Here is a 23,675-nt window from a genome sequence, read left to right as displayed (position 1 = left end):
GGAGATGGGAATCTTGCACAGGTGTCATCTTTAGAATTCTGTCTACTGCACTATATGTCACTTCATACTTGGGACAGCTCTCTTCAGTAATATCACCATCTCCATTTATAGATTACAGATGAAGACATTGAGGAACAGAGAGGTTCATCAACTGGCCCAAGGTCACACAGCTCTATATGGGGAAGCCAGAGTGAAAACTCAATGGCTTCGTTCTAGAGCCTACAACCTAACCACTGTTGCACACTCCACAGATGAAGGCTGACATTTATAGCCAGGGACCTGGGAATGAACAACATAGAAGGAACAACAGGGAAATAGGGAATAAAAAAAAAAAAAAACTACACCCCATGCTAAGTGCTTCTTATGCTGTGCAACATTATCCTGAATCCCAGCAACTACTCTAGGCGATGGATATTATTCACATCTCTGGGATGATTTCCTCCTATCAAAAGGCTAGTAAATACCCAAATCCCATCCATCTGAACCCCAACCCCAGACCACTGTGACCACTGTGGATGCTGCTTCCCTGGGGCATGGGCCCCTATGGGCTAGCAGCCTGCCACAGTGATCTAGGTCCCAAAGGCCTGAGATCCCCTAGCTTTCTCGGGGACTCAGCCTTCCCTTGGCTCCTCACCTTCTGTTGGAGGCCACGGGGATCCTCCACCCCTTGATCTGGCTCAGCTCAGTGTCCGAGATCTCAATCTGCAGGGGGAGTCTGGGTGCCCAGACAGTGACCTCTAGCTGGGAGGTGAAATGCTGGTGTGTGAAGTTCACGGTCGTGTCCACTTTGCTCTTCATTTCCTTCCCGTTCACAAAGATGGAATCGCAGTGGTTGGAAACCTTTGGGAGAGTCAGAATCTCGGATGCATCAGCAGGAAAACACAGGACATGACGAGCAATGAAAGTTCATGAACTCTGATTTATTAGACACCAAGGACAACCCGAAGAACATGACTCGAACAAAAGGTAATTTGTAGGCACTAATTAGTGACAAATACTGATAAAGAGACTCCAGGAAAACCATTTTGTATTATGAAATACTGACAAGCAAAACCATAAACATAATTTAATGGAGTTCTATAACCTTTGTTGCCTCTTTTGTGTGTTTTTTCTTTGCCTCACCTTTTTTATGTACTCAAACCACCAATAATCAAACCCCAGGTGCAACATATTTCACTCTTGCACCGTATTTGAAGATGCATAAAAGGTAGCCATATGTTGCTAAAAAAAACCACTTTATTTAAGCCATAAAGAGGATCTTCTCTGAAAAACCAAGGAAGCTTTGCACTAGATTAAAGTCTTTGTGGGAAATGCTCACGAAATGTGGATACAATTACTTGGCCCCATTAAACTATAACTTTGCCGACTGGAAGTATGGAAGTAGCATGTGTTTACAGTTTTTTGGCTCAGTACTTGGGGTACCCTTTTAACGCACCTGTGTTAGCTGGCTACACATCACACAATTCCAGCCTTCGTATCACTTCCCCTCTCCCAGATAAGCCAGTAAAGTGTTAGTAACATCTCTCTCTCATGGACCATCAGGAAAATGTCATTTATGTACATAGGTGGGGAGGGTGGGAGAGGGAGCGAGGGTCACTTCAGGTGCCACCACGTTTTGCAAGCCACAAATGACAACTTACTCTTGACTTTCTCTTCTTCTTCTGAATTGGTCTCCACAGCCCAGGCCTCACCTGCAAGCCCCAGATGCTCAGGTCCAGAGCAAGATCAGAAGTGTCAACTTCCAAACTCCAAGAGCAAACTGCTCATTGTTTGAGACAAATTATCATCCTCCCCCCCCCCCCCAATTCACCCGGAGAGAAAGAGTACTGAGCATGAATGTGCCTCCAGGAGGAGAAGGAACAGATGCGACCAGTTAACTTAGAAGGAAATCAAAGACCAAAGAGGAAAACAAGCGGCCGGACACTGAGCCCTCTCCCCACACATCAGGCTCCTGGCCACATCCACCTGTCCATGTCCCAATGTCTTCAAGCATCTTTAAGTAGAACTGACCAAGGTCACTAACAGAATACATGGGCTGAAATCCTAGCAACATGGACTGGGTAAGCCTGGGCCTCAGAGCAATGGACAGGGTGCTGGAGGGTGACCGCAGCAGATGCCCATCCTATGGGGACTGAGCCGTCCAAACACGAACTGAGTAAATCGGCTGTCTCCTGGGTGTGCCCAGGATTGTGAAGAGAGCAATCAGAACAGGATTTTCTTTTTTTTTTTTTTTAAGATTTTATTGATTTATTCATGAGAGACACAGAGCGAGCCAGCGAGTGAGCGAGAGAGAGAGAGGCAGAGACACAGGCAGAGGGAGAAGCGGGCTCCATGCAGGGAGCCTGACATGGGACTCGATCCCGGGTCTCCAGGATCACAACCTGGGCTGAAGGCAGCACTAAACCGCTGAGCCACCAGGGCTGCCCTAGAACATGATTTTCAATTAGAGCAGAAAGGGAACATATGACCACATTCTTATTTTAAAACCCTGTAATGCTGACACAGGGCCGGGCCCAGCTGCCCTTCCACCAGGTACTCTAGGAGGGGTGCTCCACTGCATGAAAACCCTGCCTTCCCACTGCAGCACTCACTGGGAGACAGACCCCAAGTCCCCTGAATATCGCTGGACTCCGCGGCAACATGCATGTCCCCCTCAAGAGAATAAGGCTCCTTACCGATGGCAATACTGCCCTCTCCCTGGCTCAGCTGGTCCACACAGGTCCTAGAACTTTCCTGATCCTACCTCCTACAGTATATACCTCCTGCATTTGTGGAAAATTCTGGCTTCTCCCTGTCTATGGCTATCCATCTACCTGCCCTCCCACCTGTTAACAGAAACACATCCTGCCAGCAGAAACACACCTGTTTTAGAGACCGTAAGTCCCTTTCTGTGCATAAGAAGTTTTGAATCTCATGCAGATGGGATGGCCTACCTGGAAAAACTTAAATTAAGACTCTAACAAAGTCAGAGGCCTTAGAAATTCACTTGCTTTCTTTCTCCTGAAACACAGCATACCTTAAAACAAAGAATGTGTCACCATCCTTCACTAATTCAATTACAACAGCTCAAATGAGGTCAATCCTGTTGAATGCTAAGTCCTGAGGTACACAACAATGTTCACAGTATGTATCAGATTTATGGACTGCATGTGAGTGACCCCTCCAAAATTCATTTGTTGAAATCCTAGTCCCCAATATGGTGTCGGGAGATGAGGCCTTTGAAAGGCAATAGGGTCATAAGTGTGGAGCCCACACACTCTGAGAAGAGACTCTGGGGAGCTTACTTCCTCCCCCTGGCCTCATCCCATGAGAACAGGACCAGAGCCCGCCGTCCATACACCAGAGGGAGGGCTCTCCCCGGATACCCACGCTCTGATCTCAGACTCTCCCATTTTCAGCACCACCAAGAATAAATGTTTGCTCCTTGTGGACACCCTATTATTTGTGGGCTCCATGTTCTCAAATACATCTCCCTGCTAATATTGCTCATGGTACCATCGTGGCAATGCCTAGAAGGACAGAGAGTGGTGAATTTGAGTCCCCTGCCCATCACACAAGCTCCCAGCTGATGTCACAGCAGCTGACGCCCAGTCCTCCTGTGTTAGTCCTCATGCAGAGAGGACCAGACAAGGGACAAAGAAGGGGGTGGGTAGCGCGGTGTGAGGAGCTCCTGTGCTGGGGCTTGGCTTGGCAGATTGGGTTAAAATCCCTGCTCCAGTGCGTGTTGGGCAACCTCATGCAAGTCGCTTCCCACTTTCCAACCTCATTTTCTTTTTTTGTAAAATAAAGAGAATCTCACAGGATAGGTTGCTTTTAGGATTTTAGAGTATGGTCTGCATGAGATGTGTATGTGTGTGTTTCCTCCTGAAGGCTCAGTATCTGCTAATTCAGTGTCTGCAGTGACTTAACAGATCATGACTTCAGTGAATAATGAGAATGGAGATAGTACACACTTCCCAATTGTATGGACTTCAGTCCCAGCAGCCTTCCATCTTCTCGATGCACAGTCCCCACAAAAACTCTTGTGTGGTGGACATCACGATCCTCATTTTCCTCGAATCAAATCCAGGATAGAAGAGGGAGTGCTACTTGCCCTGGGCTTTGGGGGTATGTGCACAACGATGTAAGCCCTCAGCCCCCAGGATGGCTGGTCCCTGGCCCAGTGCTCTCTCCTCCTCCTGCTCATGTCAGGCTCCCCAGTGACTTCCTGTGGCACACTGGGTAAAATCCAAACTCCTGATTATGTTTTACAGGCTTAATGACACGTACCTCCTCCTTCTCCAGCCTCGCCTTGTACACACCTTGCCTCCCAGCACAGGACCCCTCCTAGTAGGTCCTCTTTCTCTCTCTGGAGCTCTCCTGGACTCATCCCCTCTCAAGGCCCTTCCATGATCTTCCCATGTCTGAGTTCTGATGCTTGTCCAGGTCTGTGGAAACATTAACTGGCTGCCTACAGGCAATCCAACCACCCACACCAGCGCTTCTGCCCCAACATACACGCACCTTCTTCCTTTCTAACATTACAAAGATTTTATTCAGAAAACCCAATGCACCCCATCCACCATGGGCCCTGCCAAGCCAGTCATTCTACCCCATTCTCTTTGCCAGTGATTGGCTTAGGGAGACCGTGTGACACAATTCCAGCCAATGAGGCATGAGAAGCTCATGGGGACACTGGAAAGGTCCCCTTGCCCAGGAGAGATGCCCAGGAAGCTGCCCTCCTTCCCCTACTGGATGCTGTCACCTCGCAGATGACAACTGGGATTGCAGCAGTGATCTCAGAGCCTTGAGAGAGCTGGCGTGGACCAGGCTGACACTGTGTGCATGGAAGAACAGAAGAGCAGAAGGAAGCATGTCCTCTGGGATGAAGATGGACCACCAGACCAGCCCACCTGTAACCACCCAACCTCCTACCTTCTTATCCAGGTAATCTACTTTCTCTTGTTGATAAAGCTGTTTGGTTCATGGTTTTTTGTTCCTTACCACCAAAAGTAGCATAAATTTTACAGGACAGCTCAGATGCCTCTACAGAAGGCATTCCTTGAGTCATTTCTAATTTAAACTTGGCACTCTCTCACCTGGTCACTCTGCACCTCAATACACTGTTTTCCTCTAACTTATGTGTGTGCTCCTGTGTAGACTACACTCACAATATTTCCATATTGTCTATAGCATTATCACTTACAACATTCATATCGTTCATGTCATAGGGCTTACACCATACTGATTACACTAGATCACTCTACCTATACAACACTGCACAGTTTGCCTTTCAAGACTTAGCACCATCTGAATGCTCTTGCTTGTTTTCTTGTTATTATCTCTGTTCCCCACCTGGAGGTGATCTGTTTGAGAAACATGGACCTTGGGACACCTGGGTGGCTCAGCGGTTGAGCATCTGCCTTTGGCTCAGGGCGTGATCCCATGGTCCCCAGATGGAGTCCCACATCGGGCTCCCTGCATGGAACCTGCTTCTCCCTCTGCCTATGTCTCTGCCTGCCTTTCTCTCTCTCTCTCTCTCTCTCATGAATAAATAAATAAAATCTTAAAAAAAAAAAAAAAAAAAGAAACATGGACCTTTCCCCTCTTAACTGTTAGGTCTGTGCATCCTTCTGCAGTGGCACATCCAGTCTACATGGCACACTGAGTGTTCAGCAGGTAGTCACTCAGTGAGAATTGATCTCAATGGTTTCCTCTGTGGTGCCATTCATTCCCGTGCCCCATGAGAAGCACGTCTGGGTAAGAAGGGGGACGAGGAGCCTTAGACAAAGTTATCATGTTCATGGCATTCACACAAAAGTTCATTTAATACATCCTGAGAGGAGACAGACCAGTAGGAGAAACCAAGAGCAAAGCTCAGGAAGCTGCTGGTCAAAGAGCTGATAAATTGGATTCCCAGTATGAATGTGGCCTCTTAGCCAGGAACAGAGATCTCTGTGTCATGTCACCCATGTGTATGTGTGTTGGGAGGGGACAGGAAGACACAGCAGCAAGGTAAGATCAGCCAAGCTCCCACCTCTCATCTAAATGATACCATCGGGGCTCTCTTGAGCCCCCAAAGCAGCATCCTAATATAAGAAGAGCCAAGGAGAGGAATGTGGACATTGGAAGCAGATGGTCCCCACCATGTTAGTCTGTGAGTATGTGCAAGATGGCTTGTAAAATGTCACCTTGGGAAGGCTGCATTCAGAGGTTAACATTTCACTGTCAAATTATACTTTTGCAGCTACATTACTTCAGAGTAATAGAGAAAAATACAGGCTCTCCAAATGAAAATAAGTTTCCTTGGGGATCCTGTAAGATGTATCATTTACTTCATTTTCTGTTTTAAAAGAGAAACTAGAATTGAGTTTCTGTATCAGCTCCCCCTCAGGGTTTGCCACACCCATGATCCGTCCACAGAGAAAGCGGACTGCGCATAAAGTTCCCCTCGCAACCCCTCCCCCGCACCAAGAAAGCACTAGAAAGGAAAAAAGCTACACAGTCAAATAGTATGTTTCTCACAATTCACACAGAAAATGAAGTCCCATAGTAAGATTGGCAAAAAGAAAAACCTTTGATATTCAACTGTCATCCGGATCAAACAATTTGTATTTATCACCATGTTTAGCAAAATACACTGCGTCTGAGGAGCAGTAGGTACTCAAAAGATATTTATCTTGCCTTGAGTATGTACACTTCCAAGAAACACAAAAAGGGATAATGGCTATCATGTGCTGGTGCTTACTATGCACTTATCACGCATGGCTTTTAGTACTATATTGAGAAGTATACCCATTAAGTCCCCCAAATACTCCATGTTAGTTAGGTCTTTTGTACCCATAGCAGGGACGCGGAGACAGGCCCAGCAGGGGCTGCCTCGCCAGGGCAGGGGTTCACATTCAGCCCCTCTGAATCAGGGGACTCCTCAACCCTGAGGGTTAGTATCTCAGTGCAGCCTACACAAGGAGAAGACACCGTGCTGCCCCCAAACAACTTGACTGGGAAAAGCAGGACCTAAATACACACGCTGGGATTTTGTCTCCACTGCACTGAGGTCTAATTTATGTTATGCGTCCGTCTGAAGGCACACTCGAGGAGTCTGGCAGTGCACACATCCGTGAATCCACAACCACACCCAGACCTAGGACATTCCCGTAGTCCCAGAAGACTCCTTGTGCCTTTTCTCAGTCCCCCACTCCCTCTGCCCCTGCCTTAGGCTCCATGGATGTGCTCTGGGTCATTGATCATTAGGAAAAGACTAGTTCAGACTAGCTTCATCCTTAGTCCTCAAGTCCAGGGAGAGGGAGTGAGGGTAACACTTGGTGCCCCAGACGGTCCTCGATCAAAGGCTTCCCTCACATCACATCTGAATGTCACTCCCTGTCCTCCGGGGGCCAGACTCTGCCCTGGGGCACTAAACCTTCCAGCTCTGATGTTCATTCACTGCTCTATCATTTAGAGGAATCAGAGATAAGCTCAGGGCCGCAGCATATGTTGGCGTAACAAAGCTTTTCTCTGCTTGACATCCCTCATCTGTAAATAAGAGTAAGTCATCTATTTGTTTAACAGATATTTCGTTCATGTCTTCAGAGACCCAGGAACTGTCCTGGGTGCTGGAGATGAAGTGATGGGCACACAGTCAGTGCTGTAAAGGACCCCGCAGTCTAAGGGAGAGACAGACAGGCTGAGCAGCTCGTGGAGGAGTGCAATCAGGTGGCTAGGTGGGTTTGAAAGGCAGCTGGAGCAGGTACAATCACAGGCAGTGGAGACGGAGGGGCCCTTTTGGTTAGAACAGGCAGGGAGGCTCCCCTGGACTGGTAGCATTTGAGCAGAGACCTAAAGGAGGTGAGAAGTGAGTCCTGAGGATATGAACATCTCTGAAAGTGGGGGAGACAGGAAGTGCTAAGTTTGGATTTTACCCCAGTGAGTGAGAACAATGAGAAGCTGAGGCATCTGAAGCAAAGAAGTGTCATGTTCGAGGACATTAACGGGAAACCTCTGGCAGGATTGCAAGATGAGAGAAACCACATGGGGGCCATTGAGCCAGTCCAACAGTAACACAAGGGTGGTTCAGGTCAGGGTGGGAGGGACGGAGGTAGTAAGAAGTGGCCTGATTCGGGATGTATTCCACAGGCCCTGGGCAGGATTTACCATTGGAAACGAGGCCGGGTATGAAAGAGACAGAGAAGCCATGGTTTTTGGTCTGAGAAATCAGACGGATGGCACTGCCCTCCCTGAGATTAGGGAAAGCTGCAGAGAGGCACCTGGAGAAGAGAGAAAGAGTCTGGAGTGCAGTTTTGAAAATATTAAACCTGAAATGCTTATTAGTCATTGAAGATGTTCAGGGAGAAGCTGGAAACTCATGTTTAGAGCTCATGAGAGAGATTCAGGCTGGAGAAATGAATTTGGATTATGTGGGCACACATGGTATTCAAAGCCAGGAGACTAAGTAACAGTCTGTGTGTAAGCTTCAAGCATGCCAACACTGAGAGGTCATGAATACAACAACCAAGTCAAGGACACTGAACACAGGGTGCCAGTTTGTTACGAAGGAAAGGCCCCCAGAGAGAAGGTGGGACTGGTTATCGGTGCTGTTGGGAAGTAAGGCATGGACAGAAATGTGACCACTAGCATCAGCCGTGCAGGACTCCCTGGAAACCTCAACACAGGCAGTAGGGAATGGGAGAGGCCTGATGGGGGCAGGCTCAAGATAGAATGGGCTTCTGAGGAGGGTGCTATAGCAAGCTTTTCAAAGGAGGTCTGTCATAAAGGGAGGAACAACAGATGAGGACACCTGTTCTGAGTGTCAAATAAGATGAACCACAGAATTCACTTAGCCTGAACATGGTGGGTGCTCAGAAAGAACAAATGTAATCATAACTTCACTAACAGTAACAGTAAGAGTAAGTAAATACAGCTGCCACACTGAACTTCACCGGGTCTGTTTGCAAACTGGCCATATATTGGTGTAGTGGTCAGACAGCAAGTCCAGCTCAGATGGTTGCTTTTCCCAGAGTTCTCAGCCTGAACTGAACAAATCATTGCCCCCACCCCAAACTCACCAAATACTCACTACCCACTATGAGTTTGGATACTGAGGTCAGAGAAGAAATTCATTGCCTGACTGCTCGGAGCTTATGGCTTACAATGAGCTAATAGGATCAATGCTTCCTGAGTGAGCACTAGATGTAAGTTGCCGATAGAATGCCTTAATGTAATGCTCTGGCACCCTGCCTGGTACCTGTTGTGTAACAGGAAGAAAATAGAGACCTTGTCAGGGAGGCTCTTCAATCCAGTGACCAACACAGGAAATGGGAAAAAAATCATAGACTGAAGTGAAAGTTAATAGTCTGCAAACTGGTGGCAACACCGAGCAAAGCCTTTTTCAGAAGCAAACAGGAGTGGTCAGGGCAAGTTTCCCAGGTCCAGATGTGGAGATTAGTGAGGACTTCTCTTACATACATATGACCTCTCTTGCCCACCACCTGCATGATGGGTAGACAGGAGGAAGGAAGACAGGAAGAGCAGGGGAACTTCTTCAAGATAAAACCCAACAATATTGTATTTTACAATTTATAAAACTCTATGGCATCTGAGATTCTCAATTGCCACATGTGGCAGATTTCAAGACTACCCAGTACTGCATCCTTATCCTTTGCCATTTGACTTTGCTGCCTCTCCCACTGGACACAAAATATACTTTCTTACTTCCATAATATTGGGTTGGTGCAAATGACTTGTTTGTGCAGCAGAATTTTTAGCAAAATGTCATAAGAAAACACTTAAAACATAATTAAAAAGACTGGGTTTGCCCTCTTGTTGTTCGCCCTCTTGATGAGCTGAACCCCAGTAGATCTGAAGACCCATGAGCAATGCCAAGTGCTTGTGGTAGCCTATGATTGAGTTATGGGGGCTGTTTGTTATGTAGGAACAACTAACTGATGCACTTAGTGATGATGCGTTGTGAATCACAACCCAGAGTAGAAATACATCTTAACATTATGACCAAAACACAAGGAGTATGAATAGAAAGTATGAAGAGAAGCCAAAGTTTTATAAAAATCTACTTACCTTCACTATGTGTAAGTCACTTTGAATTTTCTATCCTGTTCTGTTCATTCCATTCTATTTACTCTTCTCAATGCTATTCACCTCTGAGCCATCCCATGACATCACTTTTTTTACAAAATGCTGGTGGGATCCCATAAAAAGTGGCCTTTAATTTGAAAAATTCTGCACATGAGCATTGTGGGAAAGTTATTCATACCATTTTACAGATGAGGAAACTAAGGCTCAGTTAGGTCACCTCGTTAATCATGGAGAGGGAGAGTCAGCCTTTTTCCCCCAAGCTGTGTGCCCTGACCCAACACTCTCCTGTTTTATTGGTCAAATAGTGGCCACAGTAACCTCTGATCCTTTCTCTCTGTTCAGTTGGTTCTTTGGTTTTCACTTAAAGTATTTTTAACATAAGGGGCCTAGGTTATTCTCTGCTAGAGACAGAATCACATCAGCCAGTTCCCAGTTTCAATTCAGAGATGTAGAAAGCTGCAAAGAGCATTCCTCCATGGAATTCCTTCCCTATTAAACTGCAGTTAAAATGTCTTAAACCCATCAGAGAACTGAGCTGTGGGGCCCCAGACTACCCTGGAATCTGGAAGAAGATGTACACCTGCAGGGAGAAAGGAAGACTGAACATGTGTTTCCCTGGGGCAGATGCTGCTGGATGCCATATAAGCCAGGAAAAGGAATCCAGGTGAAAATTTTTATTGACTTGCCAAAGACCAAGTATGGGCTGCTGTGAAGGAGTGAAGGGCCCTGGGCCTATGAATGGAGGGGACTCACCTCTGTAAGTCCCACAAGGCACTTGAAAGCAAAGATAAGAGAATGGCCAGTGACAGCTTCCCTCAGGGGCCTGGCTGGGGAGGTCACAGCAGCTGCCACAGACACTGCACAGTGCCCTAAGAACAAGGGTCTTCTGTTCAGGAAGAAGCATGTTAAAACTGCCACCTTGGGAAATAGTGGAATCCACTGCATCTAAAGGAAGCAGTTTGAGTTAAATTTAAGCTGCCTCATTAAAAAGTCCTGCAATACTCTGGCAAACAGCCCTGTGCTCAGATTAAAATGTACACAATAAGAATCTCTAGGACCTAACAATGCACCTGTCCCCAAATGGGTCCTCAGGTGATGCTAGGCTTTTGTAAATCAGATGCATCCACCTCTCTGACATAATCATCTACCTTGTCCCTTCAGTAAGTAAGCATTAACATATGACCTTGGTCATCTTCACTGTCCCTAGAACATCACTGAACTATGCGCCATAATACTGTGTGACAACGAGCAAGGATAACCAGAGTCTTAACTTCCTCATCTGCAATGTCATTTGGCCTCACTTGGCAAAAACGTATAGCATTTGCATATAAAAGATATCTTTCTTTTCTCAATGACCCATGCAGATGGCCATTGGGTTCCAAAGTTAATGGAAGGAAAATTGCACCCAACCAATATCATACAAGATCTCTGTTTTAGTTTATAAGGCATAGAATTCACAATTTTTCAATACCAAAGTACGTACGACAACATGTATATATGTGAGTAATATGTATAATTTACATGTAACACACAACTGCAAAAATGGATGGTATCTGCAAGTTATTTCATTATTTCTCTCTGCTTGGGACACTCGAGCGATGCGGAGGACTCTAGCGTTATCGGCCTCTCCCGGTTGTTATTACTGCCTATGACTTCTGTAAAGATATTTTTCAGGCCCTCCAACATTTCATTGGTCAAAGGGATGCTCTGTGGCCTCAGTACATTCTTCAATGTCTTTCTGAAGGGGAAGAGATCAATGAAGCCATTGCAACCCACTTGCCCAGCCCCAGATCTATGCACTATGCATCTTTGACAATGGTGGCCAAATGCTTACAGCATACACACATCTTCCCCACAGACTGTGCTGAAAGGTACTGACTTAACACTCTACCAGGCAGAGTAAAGGAGAGCCAAATTACCAGATGCATCATTCCTATCATATGTATGTATGTAAATGTGAGTGCATGTTATTTTTGGCCAACTGCATAGAGTTGAATGGCCCAAGAGGTAAATAATCATGTGATACAACCCTGAGCCCTTTGGAACCCTCATATGGTCATAAAGACAAATGCAAACATCAGAACCGAAATCAAGTAGCCATGTCTGCATCTACTGCCAGTGGGTACACTTTGCTTAGATATTCTTCAGACTATCATAAAGAATAAATATACAAATTCAAAACAATTCTCCTAGAGCACTCTAGGAGAAGAAGTCCACGGACTCCAGCTACAGGAACCTTGTATCTACCTTGTTTTAAATCTTCATATGCTAAGACTTACCCTACTCACGCTTCTCCGCCCCTCCTAGACTGTAAGGCAAGTCTTTTGAGAACAAGGATGTTGCCTTATTTGACTTCCTGTAGCCTGGGGCCTGGGGCCCTGCAGACACACAAGAACTGTGTAGGGGCTGTGAGAGAGACCAAGTGGGCTGCTCAGGGTTTGCAGCCTGGGGCTGCAGGTCTACGAGCCCCTCCACATCCACCCAGCTAACAAGCCTTCAGCAGCACTGCTGGTCCCACCAGGGTCCCTGCTCTCAGGAGACTCTCCAAGTCCACCTCTCCAGGCCTGACCACAACTGTGCACTCAGCCACATTTCTATTCATCTATTCTTTCTCATGCAGGCCGGTCTAGCTTCCTGAGCTGGACCATGCTTGGGATGTGCCATTTCCTCATCTCTCCAAAGTGGTCGGTCCAGAGCCAGCCCATCCCTGCCTAGTGGTCCAGGCCTCTTGGCAAGTGCACACCTCGGGGCCAGTGTGGGCAGAACTGAGGCCACTGTTCTTCTGTCCTTTCCCATCTAACACATATCTTCATTTCAGAACCCTGAAGTCCTGGTGCTAAAAGAGACCTCAGAGATTATCTGATGACACCCCACATAGGGGTGTATCCCGGGGAGGGTGGGGATAAGTCTGTCTTAAAGGTACATAGTTTTCACACAAGTGTGGGCCTTAGAACTCAAGGCCAGCTCGGGGCCAGTGATGACATATGGCAGGGTCTGGGCAGAACTGCAAGGGCACAAAATGAATCCAAGGCCCACCTGAGCAGAGGAGACAGTGACTGGCCGAACAATCACCCACAGGCTGGTCAGGCCTCCCTGGCTTCCATCCACTTGAACTGTAAGGAGGGACTGCTGGTCCTGTGCACTTGAAGAGCCCAGTACATTTCCTGCACAACAGGGACCACCAATTCCTCTTGTCCAATTTCCTGTCCCACTCAATCAATGGCACTAGTGCAGAGCATAATTTCTGCATTCCGTTTATCAGACCACATCTATGCAGAAATAAAAGAAGTCCGGTTCTTTCGCACCAGGAAAAAGAATCTCTGTCTAAATCATATTCAACAAGGTTTGAACCTACCCTAACAAACAAATGCTTCCAAAATTGTGCCCCTTAAACAAAACTACACCCAGGAAATTAGGCCCAAGATGATGATGTGTTGTAAAGTTTAGCATACGCTTATCTGCGGAATGTTTTCATGTTAGCATCTCATCCCTTGACACTGGGAGATTTTAGAAGCACCACCAACGCTTGTTAGCTTAGGAAAAGATCCAAGCACTTCGTATTCATCAAACGGTGCCCCAGAAGGGATTAAGAGCTGTTTATCTGGTGAAAGCCCAGCATATGGCACTGCCCAGCTTCTCGCACCCGCTCTGACTGCACACAGTGAGCCTGCTAGAGAGAGGCGCAGTTAATTAGGTTCCATTGGCACAGATGCCAGAGTCACAAGCTTAGGTGTTTGGGGTTTGCACATAAATTAGTTGCATAAAAGAAAAGCATTTTGGCAGGATAAGCATATTCTCAGGGGAAAGAGCGGGTTCATGCTTTCCAAACTTACTTTGAAAGCACTTACTTATGAAAATTTCTTTTAAAGAAGAAACTTTTCTATAAAAGAACACTGTGAATTATGAACTCTAGGCATAAATACCAGCAGCTGAGAGATTTTATCTCTGAGACTCTGGGCAAAGGGAAAACATAAATACAGATGATGGTTCTAACCACCAGTTGCTGCAAAACCAAAATGAAAAAGAGAGGGATATGAAGGGTCCAAGTGGAGAAGCACTGGCAGAGACTAGATGTGCTCGCAGCTCCCAAGAGAGGGCTGGACGTCCCCACCTGTACTCCCAGTGACCAGCTCCAGGGAGCCCGGCCTGGATGTAGGTCACAGCAAAAGGCCCGGTGTGCACGCAACGCCTCACAGCATGGAGTCACCGGATGCTCCTCAATGGTTTCTGCATCTATGCCGGCATGGCCTGGGCTATGTGAAATTCTGGGTGTCAAAACTCTTCTCTGTCCAGCCTGAGAAGAAGCCTCATGGTGACATTATAGTGGTTCTTACGGGAAATGACTCAGCTTTGTGGAAACCCCTACTTACATTGCAGCACATTAACATAATTGCACCCAGTATACTGTTCTGCTACTCACCTACTACAGCTAACCAACCTAATGTATTTATAACAGAATTCAATATAACCACCCACTTAGACCGTATCTCTTCCACACCACTGGCCTAGAGTGGGGCTTCAGGGTGTTGGCTCAATAACCAAACCCTTCTGACACTAGGAAGGTGACCCAAACAAGGAAGGTGGGTCTGCTGTGAATGGCAGGGAAGTTGGGGACTGTGGCAAACTCAAGGGAGACCCCCGAGCCCCACACAGAGGGGACAGCTCCACTCACTGGCTTACCACTGCCTGCATCCAGAGGTCCAACTTTGCAAGAGAAACAGAAAACTCAGGGTTTTGGTGAAATCGACTAATTTTGAATGTTGGCATCTAAATGTATATATTTTATAAGGTACTTTCCTGGCCAAACATAGCATGTCTTGAGGGCTATCTCTGTCTCAAAGGCTATCATTTTATGGCCTCTGGCCTATTCTTGAACAATGCAGGTTTGAACTGCAAGGGTCCACTTACATGTGGATTTTTTCCCCCATAAACACAGTATGTACTGTGAATATATTTTCTCTTCCTTATGATTTTCTTAATAACATCTTCTTTTTTCTGGCTTCCTTTATGGTGAAAATACAGCATAGAAAACATACAACATTCAAAATTGTGTTCATCAACCATCTACATTATCAGTAAGGCATCCAGTCAACAGTAGGTTATTACTAGTTAAGTTTTGGGGGAGTCAAAAATTATACCTGAGGGGCACTTGGGTGGCTCAGTTGGTTAAGCATCTGCCTTTGGCTCAGGTCATGATCCCGGGTCCTGGGATTGAATCCCACATCAGGATCTCTGATCAGCAAGGAGTCTGCTTTTCCCCCTCTCACTGCCCCTCCCCCAGCCCATGCTCTCTCTCTCTCAAATAAATAAATAAAATATTTTTAAAAAGTTATACATGATTTTTGACTGTGCAAGGTATTGGGGTTGGGGGGGCCGGTGCCCCTAACCCCTGTGTTGTTCAAGGGTCAACGGACTATGATAGGACGTCAGTGCTACAGCACAGAAGAGTTTGGTTTGGTTTGGTTTTCTCAGCAACACATCAAAGTTTGAGGTCCACACACAGTTTCAATAGTACCACACTCTTTTATGCTTACTGAAACCTTTCTTAGCTCCTCAGACTCTACCAGAAATAGGAAACAGGTTCATCTACTTGCCAGTGCAGATCCACTCACAGTGGCTACTCTAGGGAGCTTCATCTTGAGAAGGAATCTGGGCTCTACCTGGAAGGAGTGCTGGGATTGATTAATGGTATCTGCATGGGCACAGGCTAGGAAGTGTATCCAGTAGATGTTGAACTTATTCTATATTATTTACATCACATTTATGAAACCAAAATTCATTTGCCCAATGCATTTGACTAAAGTCCATTCTTCCCTCACCAGGGCCAAGTGCCAGCACTGTAATCAGAGCTGGGAAATCCTGCAAGATTCCCAGTATCATCTTGTCACTCAAGAGGGCTATCAATGAAGGCACAGGAGAAACCAGCGCCCCCAGGAGTGACCTTCAGACACATAGGTAGTCTTAGCACATGGCTGGCTACTGCTCTTTGCATAACTGTGCTCGAAGGAAAAGAAGTCAGAGTGCAACCCAAATATTTATTAAATGTTAGACACAAAGGATGTCAGGAAGTTGTTGATATATTCCTCTCTCTCATCTTGGAAACATACATCCAGGGGAGTGATACACATGGAACCCTTGATGATGGAAAGTGCCTGGCTATCCAGAACATTAAGGGATGACTTTATTAGGGCAATCGCTTGGGGCTAGGGTCTTTAATTTTTAAAAAGAGCCTGTTACACTGAGCTTTAGAAGTGGTCAAAAATATATGGCACATTTGGGGTGGGGGTTCTTTAGAAGGCTAACCCAATGCTGCAGGGCAAACAGAAGTCAACAGAACTCCTTTGAAATCTGAGCTTTTCTTTTAGCATTTCAAGTTCAACCTTAAATGTCTCCATGGCAAATTAATCCAACAGCAGTTTAGAAGATGTAATCAGTAAAAAATGAATAAATTGATTGTATGAATATAAATGATCTTTTACTGCTAGAAACCCATCCTTCTTAAAAATGGAAGAGATTAGAGTCCATTTGTGTAATAGGCGGCTGCATGAGCCACTCTGTCCCCTCTGAGAAATCTTGTTCCCTTGTTTTTAGCTGAGACAGAATTTATACTTCCAACAGCTGCAAAAGGCAGCATTACTCTCTGAAAGTCCATATTGACCTGGCAATACACATCAATAGAACGCTAATAAATTGCTCATGCTGAATTCCCTGCATATTTGGGGAAAATCTGTGAGCTCCTCAGGTGACTCCTTTCATCTATGCCTGTCATGTCTCATGAGGACGTGTAACTAACTCTTGGCTGGGAAAAGGCTCCCCAGCTCTACTTTGTGGTATTTCTTTTTATATTCACTAGCTCCTAACATGAGTGAATTTCTCTATAAACATTTAAAATGTTTAAGAGAAAAACAAGACACATTTTTATCATTAGGAAACAATAACCTTAATCTCAGGATATGCACAAAATAAGTCAATTTACAGATAATCCGGGGAGGGGAGAGCCTACATGAATTGATACACATGAAGAGCTCAGACGTCAATGCGTAAGAAGGGCTCAATAAATGCTAGTTATTACCATACACAAAATCAGTCTTTGAGGCTTGTTTTGAAGGACAGATTCCACAAGATTTCCCAGAGTGACAGCTAGGGCAGAATTCGAATCCATGCCCGCCAGACTCCAAGCCTGTCCCTCTCATCCATGAATGGCAGCATCATCTCTGGCACATAAGCACCTTGCCCCATGAGATTGCATTCACCATCCACTCATACAGCACCCTGCTCTACAGGGCCATGCACGGTGCTGGGTGATGGGGATGCACCACAAGCAACATTGGTCAGGTCCCACCCCATCATGGAGCTGCCAGCTTGAAGAGTGAAGACAGATGAACAAATCAAGAAACTGACATGTTATAACACTCCCCTCCCATGACATTGAAAGCAGCGCTCTGCCATGGCATGTGCTCAGGAAGTGCACGTGGAAGAGAAGTGAGTGGGAAGAGGTGGATCTAAGGAAAGATTGGCCCAAACTGAGGTCCTGCTGCTCCTTCCTTTTGGCCACAAGGGAAGGTGTCACCCACTCTGCTCCTGCTGATGACTGACGATTTCTGAGAATGAACTCCCCAAATCTCGGGAGGGGGGAGAGCTGGGACCTAAGGACTAGGGAGCTCATCTGTCTCTTCCAAATAACCATCACAAATGCTTCTTTCCATACTGTCACCAGTAATTAACTAAAGAAGGTCCAGAATCAGCCACAATGGAAGCATGCACACTGGCAACCTCACACTAGTGCCCAGACCCACAATTCCCCGAAAGGATCCTAAGAATAGGAGCCACCTTTGCAGCCTTCTCCGAAGCAAATCGACTCAGGCAGCCTAATCCCCCAACGAGCTGTGCTCACCCCACCGTGGCCGTGCTGGGCCAGACACAGCACTGAGATTCGAGCGATTTCTTCTCTTTTCTCAAACCAAACGGGAGGCTACAGCAAGTGACCATAGAGTGATCTTTGTTACTTTGGGATACTATTTTTAGAGGTTTTTGAAGTTCATACATTCAACAAGTATTTGCTGAGGGCCCACTGTATGCCAGGTGCTGTTCTAGCATGGAGGGAATTGAGCAAAAAAAGACAAGATCTCCTGACCTGGAGTGGCCAACCCAGAAGGTTGAAAGATGAGTGTGTCTGTTGTTTACCTACAGGTCGTGTAGGCACTATCCCCCATTTGGCACTCAATCCCTGATTTTCCTTCCTCAGATGTGCTTACCAGCCGTGTTACATCAGGACAGAGGAGGGGTGGCTGACACATCCATTCCTATGACTAGATAAAGGCCCCCATAGATTTAACAAAAAGTACAGAAACTTAGCAAAGTAAGAAGCTACCAGAAATGACGTAATAAGCAATTGGGCCCAGCTCCCTTGTCTGTGATGTCCCTCACGGGCCATGTGCAAATGCCAGGGACCTGCTCATGGAAAGGAGGGATACGCCACAACTAATAAACCCGATTCCTTGCTGTGCTAGGAAAAACACTTTTATATTTGAGGTTCACTTCACTACATAGGACATACATAAAACCAGCCTATGCGCCCCCACAAATGGGGCACCCCCTAAACAAATGTCTAAAATCAAGCTCAGTGTCAAGGGGACTGGACATTCCTCAGGAGGAGCCAAACAAAATCAGGTTTCCTGCTCTGATAAGTATTTCCATCCCAGTTACTTGGCATTCCAGAAAATCCATCTCTAAACCTGGCTCATGTGCATACAACAAAGGCTTCAAACAAGAAGTCTCCCGCTATGCACTTTGCTTCAAATTCTGAATTTGTAAGGCAGGATGGCAACTAGCTAATTCTTGAGTCTAAGACAAAGACTCAAGAATAAAATTGCGGCTGCAATTTTCCCCCATTTGTTTTGGAGTTGAGAAACAATTGAACAGTGTGACGTTACAAACCTAGATTTTTTTTTTTTTTTTAAAGAGTACTGGTAAGATTTCCAGGCTTTTTTTTTTTTTTTTTAAGATTTTTCTTTAATTATTTGAGACAGAGAGAGACAGAGACAGAGACAGAGCATGAGTGGAGTGGGAGGGGCAGAGGGAGAGGGAGAAGCAGACTCCTCCCTGAGCAGATCAACCCAAAGCTGATCCTAGGATCATGACCTGAGCCAAAGGCAGCCACTTAACAAACTGAGACACCCAGGCACCCCACAAACCTAGATTTAAACACAAAAACCCAATAGATGTGGCCCAGAATTCTATTATTTCCCAACCTATGAAGCATTGGGAGTTTCAAGATATTCCAAAACTTTTTTCTTCTCCAGAAATAGCTTTATAATACTGTATCACTATAAGGGCAAAATCGTATGATCAGCTCAATAGACATAAAAAAAGCATTTGATAAAACCCATCATCCTTCACACTAAAACACTCAGTAAACTAGGAATAGAAGGGAATTCCTTGTCATGGTAAAAGGCATGTCCAAAAAAAAAAAAAAAAAGGAAGAAAACAATGAAAGGAATCCACAGCTAACTTTATATGGAGACAAAGTGCTTTCTCCCTAAGATCAGAGAAATGACAAAAACGTTCATTCTCAGGACTTCGATTCAACATTTTTTTTAAAGATTTATTTATTTATTTGAGAGAGGAAGGAGATAATGCACAAGCAGGGGAAGGAGCAGAGGGAGAAGGAGAGAGGGAATCTCCAGGAGACTCCCCACTAAGCATGGAGCCCGACAGGGTCCAGACCACAGGATCCTGAGATCATGACTTGAGCCAAAATCAAGAGTCAGATGCTTAACCAAATGAACCACCCAGGTACCCCTCTATTCAACACTTTACTGAAATTCCAGCTGGGGCAATTAGGCAAGAAAATGAAATAAGAGACTTCCAGATTGGAAAGGAAGAAATAAACTATGGTTCTTTACCAGTGACAGGATATCGTATACAGCAAATCTCAAGGAATTCACTTAAAAACCTGTTAACACTAATAAACAAACCCAGCAAAATTACAGGGTGAGGGTCAATATGTAAAAATCAAGTGTCTCCACACTAGCAGGAAACCACTTGAATATAAAAATCATGGGGCGTTTGGATGGCTCAGTCAGTGAAGCATCTGCCTTCACCTCAGGTCATGATCCCAGGGTCCTGGGATGGAGTCCATTGTCTAGCTCCAGGCTCAGTGGGGAACCTGCTTCTCCCTCTCCCTCCTGGCTCATCCTGTCAAATAAATAAATAAAATCTTTAAAAAAATAAAAAGAAAAGAAAAATCACTAAAGAATTCTATTTACAGGATGCCTGGGTGGCTCAGTGGTTGAGCATCTGCCTTCTGCTCAGGTCATGATCCCAGGATCCAGATGGGATCGAGTTCTGCATTGGGCTCCCTGCAGGGAGCCTGCTTCTCCCTCTGCCCAAATTTCTGGCTCTCTCTGTGTGTCTCTCATGAATAAATAAGTAAAATCTTAAAAAAAAAAGAATTTAAAGAATTCCATTTACAATAGCATCAGAAGGAATACAATGCTTAGGGCCAAACACACACACAAAAAAGAAGTACAAAACTTACACTCTGAAAATTTAAAATATTATTGTGAGAAATTAAAGACCATATAAACATGAAGACATCCCATGTCCATGATCAGAAGGCTTAATGTTAAGATGGTAATACTATCCAAATCAATCTATGGATTTAATGTGAAACCTATCAAAATTCCCAAATTCCAGCTGACTTTTCAGCAGAAATTGACAACTGATCCAGAGGTTCATATGGAAAGTTAAGAGACCCAACATAATCAAAACAATTGTGAAAAAGAACAAATCTTGAGGGTTCACTAATACTGATTACAAAATTTACTATAAAGCAATGGTAATCAAGAGAATGTGGTACTATCATAAGGAGAGACTTGTTCATTAGAAGGGAGTTGAGAATGCCTAAATAAAATCTTACATTTATGATCAATTTATTTTCAAAAAGGGATGCCAATACAATTCAGTGGGGGAAAGAACAGTCTTTTCAACAAATGGTGCCAGAACAACTGGATGGCCATAAGCAAAACAGATGAATTTATGTACTTAGGTCCCATGATACACAAAAATTAACTCAAATGGATTATAAACCTAAATGTAAGAATTAAAATGATAAAACATTGAGAAGAAAACATTTGAGAATATTTTTGTGAACTTAGGTTAGGCAATTATTCCTTAGACACAATAGCAAAAGTATAATCTGTAAAAGGAAAAAAATGAATAAAACTGGTTCTCATCAAAATAAAAAACTTATGTTCTTCAAAGGATCCTATGGTTAAAAAAAAAAAAAAAAAGACCCTATTGGTCATGAAAAAACAAATCACAGACTACAAGAAAATATTTTCAATTCCAAAAGGAGAATTCTTAACACTAAATACTATATAGCAAACAAGCCAATTTTATTTTATTATTTTTTTAAGATTTTATTTATTTATTCATAGAGACAGAGAGAGAGAGGCAGAGACACAGGCAGAGGGAGAAGCAGGCTCCATGCAGAGAGCCTGATGTGGGACTCGATCCAGGATCTCCAGGATCATGCCCCGGGTGCAGGTGGCGCCAAACCGCTGCGCCACCGGGGCTGCCCAACAAGCCAATTTTTTTAAAAAAATGGGCAAAAGATCTGAACAGCCATTTCACCAAAGATCAGTGAATGACAAATCTCACATGAAAAGGTATCTGACACCATTAATCTATAGTGAAGTGCAAGTTAAAACTAAAATGGCACTGATGTGGATACCCAGTAGACTGGCTAAAACTAAAAAGACTGACAATACCAAGTGTTGACAAGGGTATGGAAGTACTAGCACTCTCAAACTCTGATGGTGGGAATGTAAAATGGTGTAATCACTTTAGAAACAGTCTGGCAGTGTCTTAAAAAGTTAAATGTACACTTACCATACAATTCAAGTTTTCTGATCCAAAAGCTTATTCATACAGAAACCTGTATGAACGTTCATAGCAGCAATAGTTATGACAGCTGAAAACTAGTAATAACCCAAATGTCCACCAGTGGATGGATGATCTATGGCATACACATACAGCGGAATGCTACCTCACAGTAAGAGGAAGTGGCTACTGATACACACAACCACGTGCATGAATCTCAAATTAACTGTGTGGGTGAAATAAGCCAAGCATAGGAAGAGAACACACTTTCTATGTACAGCACTCCGGAAAATGACAATCCTTCTTCAGGGAAAGAGAGAAGATGAATATTTGCCTGGGGATACTGGAAAGGGATGGGGATGGGGGGGTAGGATATTACAAAGGGGTATGAAGAAAGTTTGGGGGCTGAGGATAGGTTCACTATCTTGAGTTTGGGGATGGGGATGTGTGATTTGGAACATCAAATCTGTATACCTTTGAATAGGTGCAGTTTGCTATCTAACCATTATACTTCTAAACACTGTTAGAAAAATGGTAGTGGATTTAGGTACACATTGCCTTTGTACCTAAGTCCACTCACAACCTATGCCTACTGCTTGCAGGTAAATGACCCAGTTAACTACTAAAGTTTGTGCAAATTATTTGAATTCTTTGAGAAAACCAGTGAATTTGAATACAGAGCTCATACAGTCTGCTCACCACCAAAGCCGCAAGGCAGGGGTTTAAAATGTGAACCAAGCGCTGCAACATCAGTGAGGGGCCCTTTCCCTCCTACTGAACACAAAATAAGTATGTCTCCAGGAGTCCTGGGGTCCTGTCTGATATTCGAGACACATTCACAGACCCGACCTTGGACCTGAGCAGGATGGGAGGCACCTGGAGAGGAGGGCAGGGAGCATTCCATGTGAACTGAGGGAGCGAGGCTGGGAGGCTCACGGGCCTCCTCTGGCTCATTCCAAGATTTCCCTGCATGACGCAGAGACAATTCCAGAATGTCAGCTCTTAATTGGAGATGGCAAAGACAGACATGAACAAAAGAGCTAATTAATATTGAAATCACAGTGGTGCTGATGGGAAGAAAGCCTCGGGAAGGCAGCAGTACCCATCCTCAGGCCAACAGGAAATACATGCCCGTACCCAATTAGGAAGGTACAATAAAAGTCCAAATCGCCCGCACAAAGCAAGACAAAATCAGGCAATAACAGCCAAGCTGCCTGACAACTTATTCTTAGCTGCCTGGCTCCTGGTGATGGGCAAAGGGAAGGAAATTCATGCCCAGAAATAGAATAACAGTGTTCTCTGTAGGAATTTTTGCCAAGCACTGCTAAGAGAGAAAGAATCGCCTTAAGCCTCCTTTGGATTTCTCTCTGTCTCCCTCTAAATAAAATTAGGATCAGTCTGAGAGCTCCTTGGAAGCTTGTTGTAGCCCAGCACCGACATGGACCCTTTTGAGAGAAGTCGGTGAGGAGACCATTGTGAGCCCCCTGCCGCCTCTTCATCGATGCCCATGGGGTTCTGACAATGTCCCCTTTCCCACCCCGCTCTGCCTGTGACAGGGGGTCATCTTCTATCTCATGTCCTGCTGTCCCAGGGCGGGAAGGTCAGACTGGCACCCCAGGCCACATGGGCTCGCAGAGCTCTTTCAACCCGATGACTTGCCAACGTTGAAAAGTCAAAACTCTTACACAAAAATCTGGGTTTCCGGAAATATCTGTCTT

At 45.1% G+C, this 23,675-nt stretch overlaps 1 protein-coding gene across 1 annotated transcript in view; it reads right to left on the bottom strand.

The window, feature by feature from the left end:
- The window catches only part of TMEM132B (transmembrane protein 132B), a 367,875-nt gene that overhangs the window by 11,644 nt on the left and 332,556 nt on the right, over positions 1–23,675 (bottom strand). Inside the window, exon 6 of the mRNA XM_041729488.1 lies at positions 635–840. Coding sequence (XP_041585422.1) covers positions 635–840 — 206 coding nt within the window. The remainder of the gene's footprint in view (positions 1–634; positions 841–23,675) is intronic.

This window comes from Vulpes lagopus, chromosome 14, assembly GCF_018345385.1.
Source record: "Vulpes lagopus strain Blue_001 chromosome 14, ASM1834538v1, whole genome shotgun sequence".
Classification (NCBI taxonomy): Eukaryota; Metazoa; Chordata; class Mammalia; order Carnivora; family Canidae; genus Vulpes; species Vulpes lagopus.
Note: the sequence above shows the minus strand (reverse complement) of the source record. Positions and strands in the feature narration are given on the sequence as shown.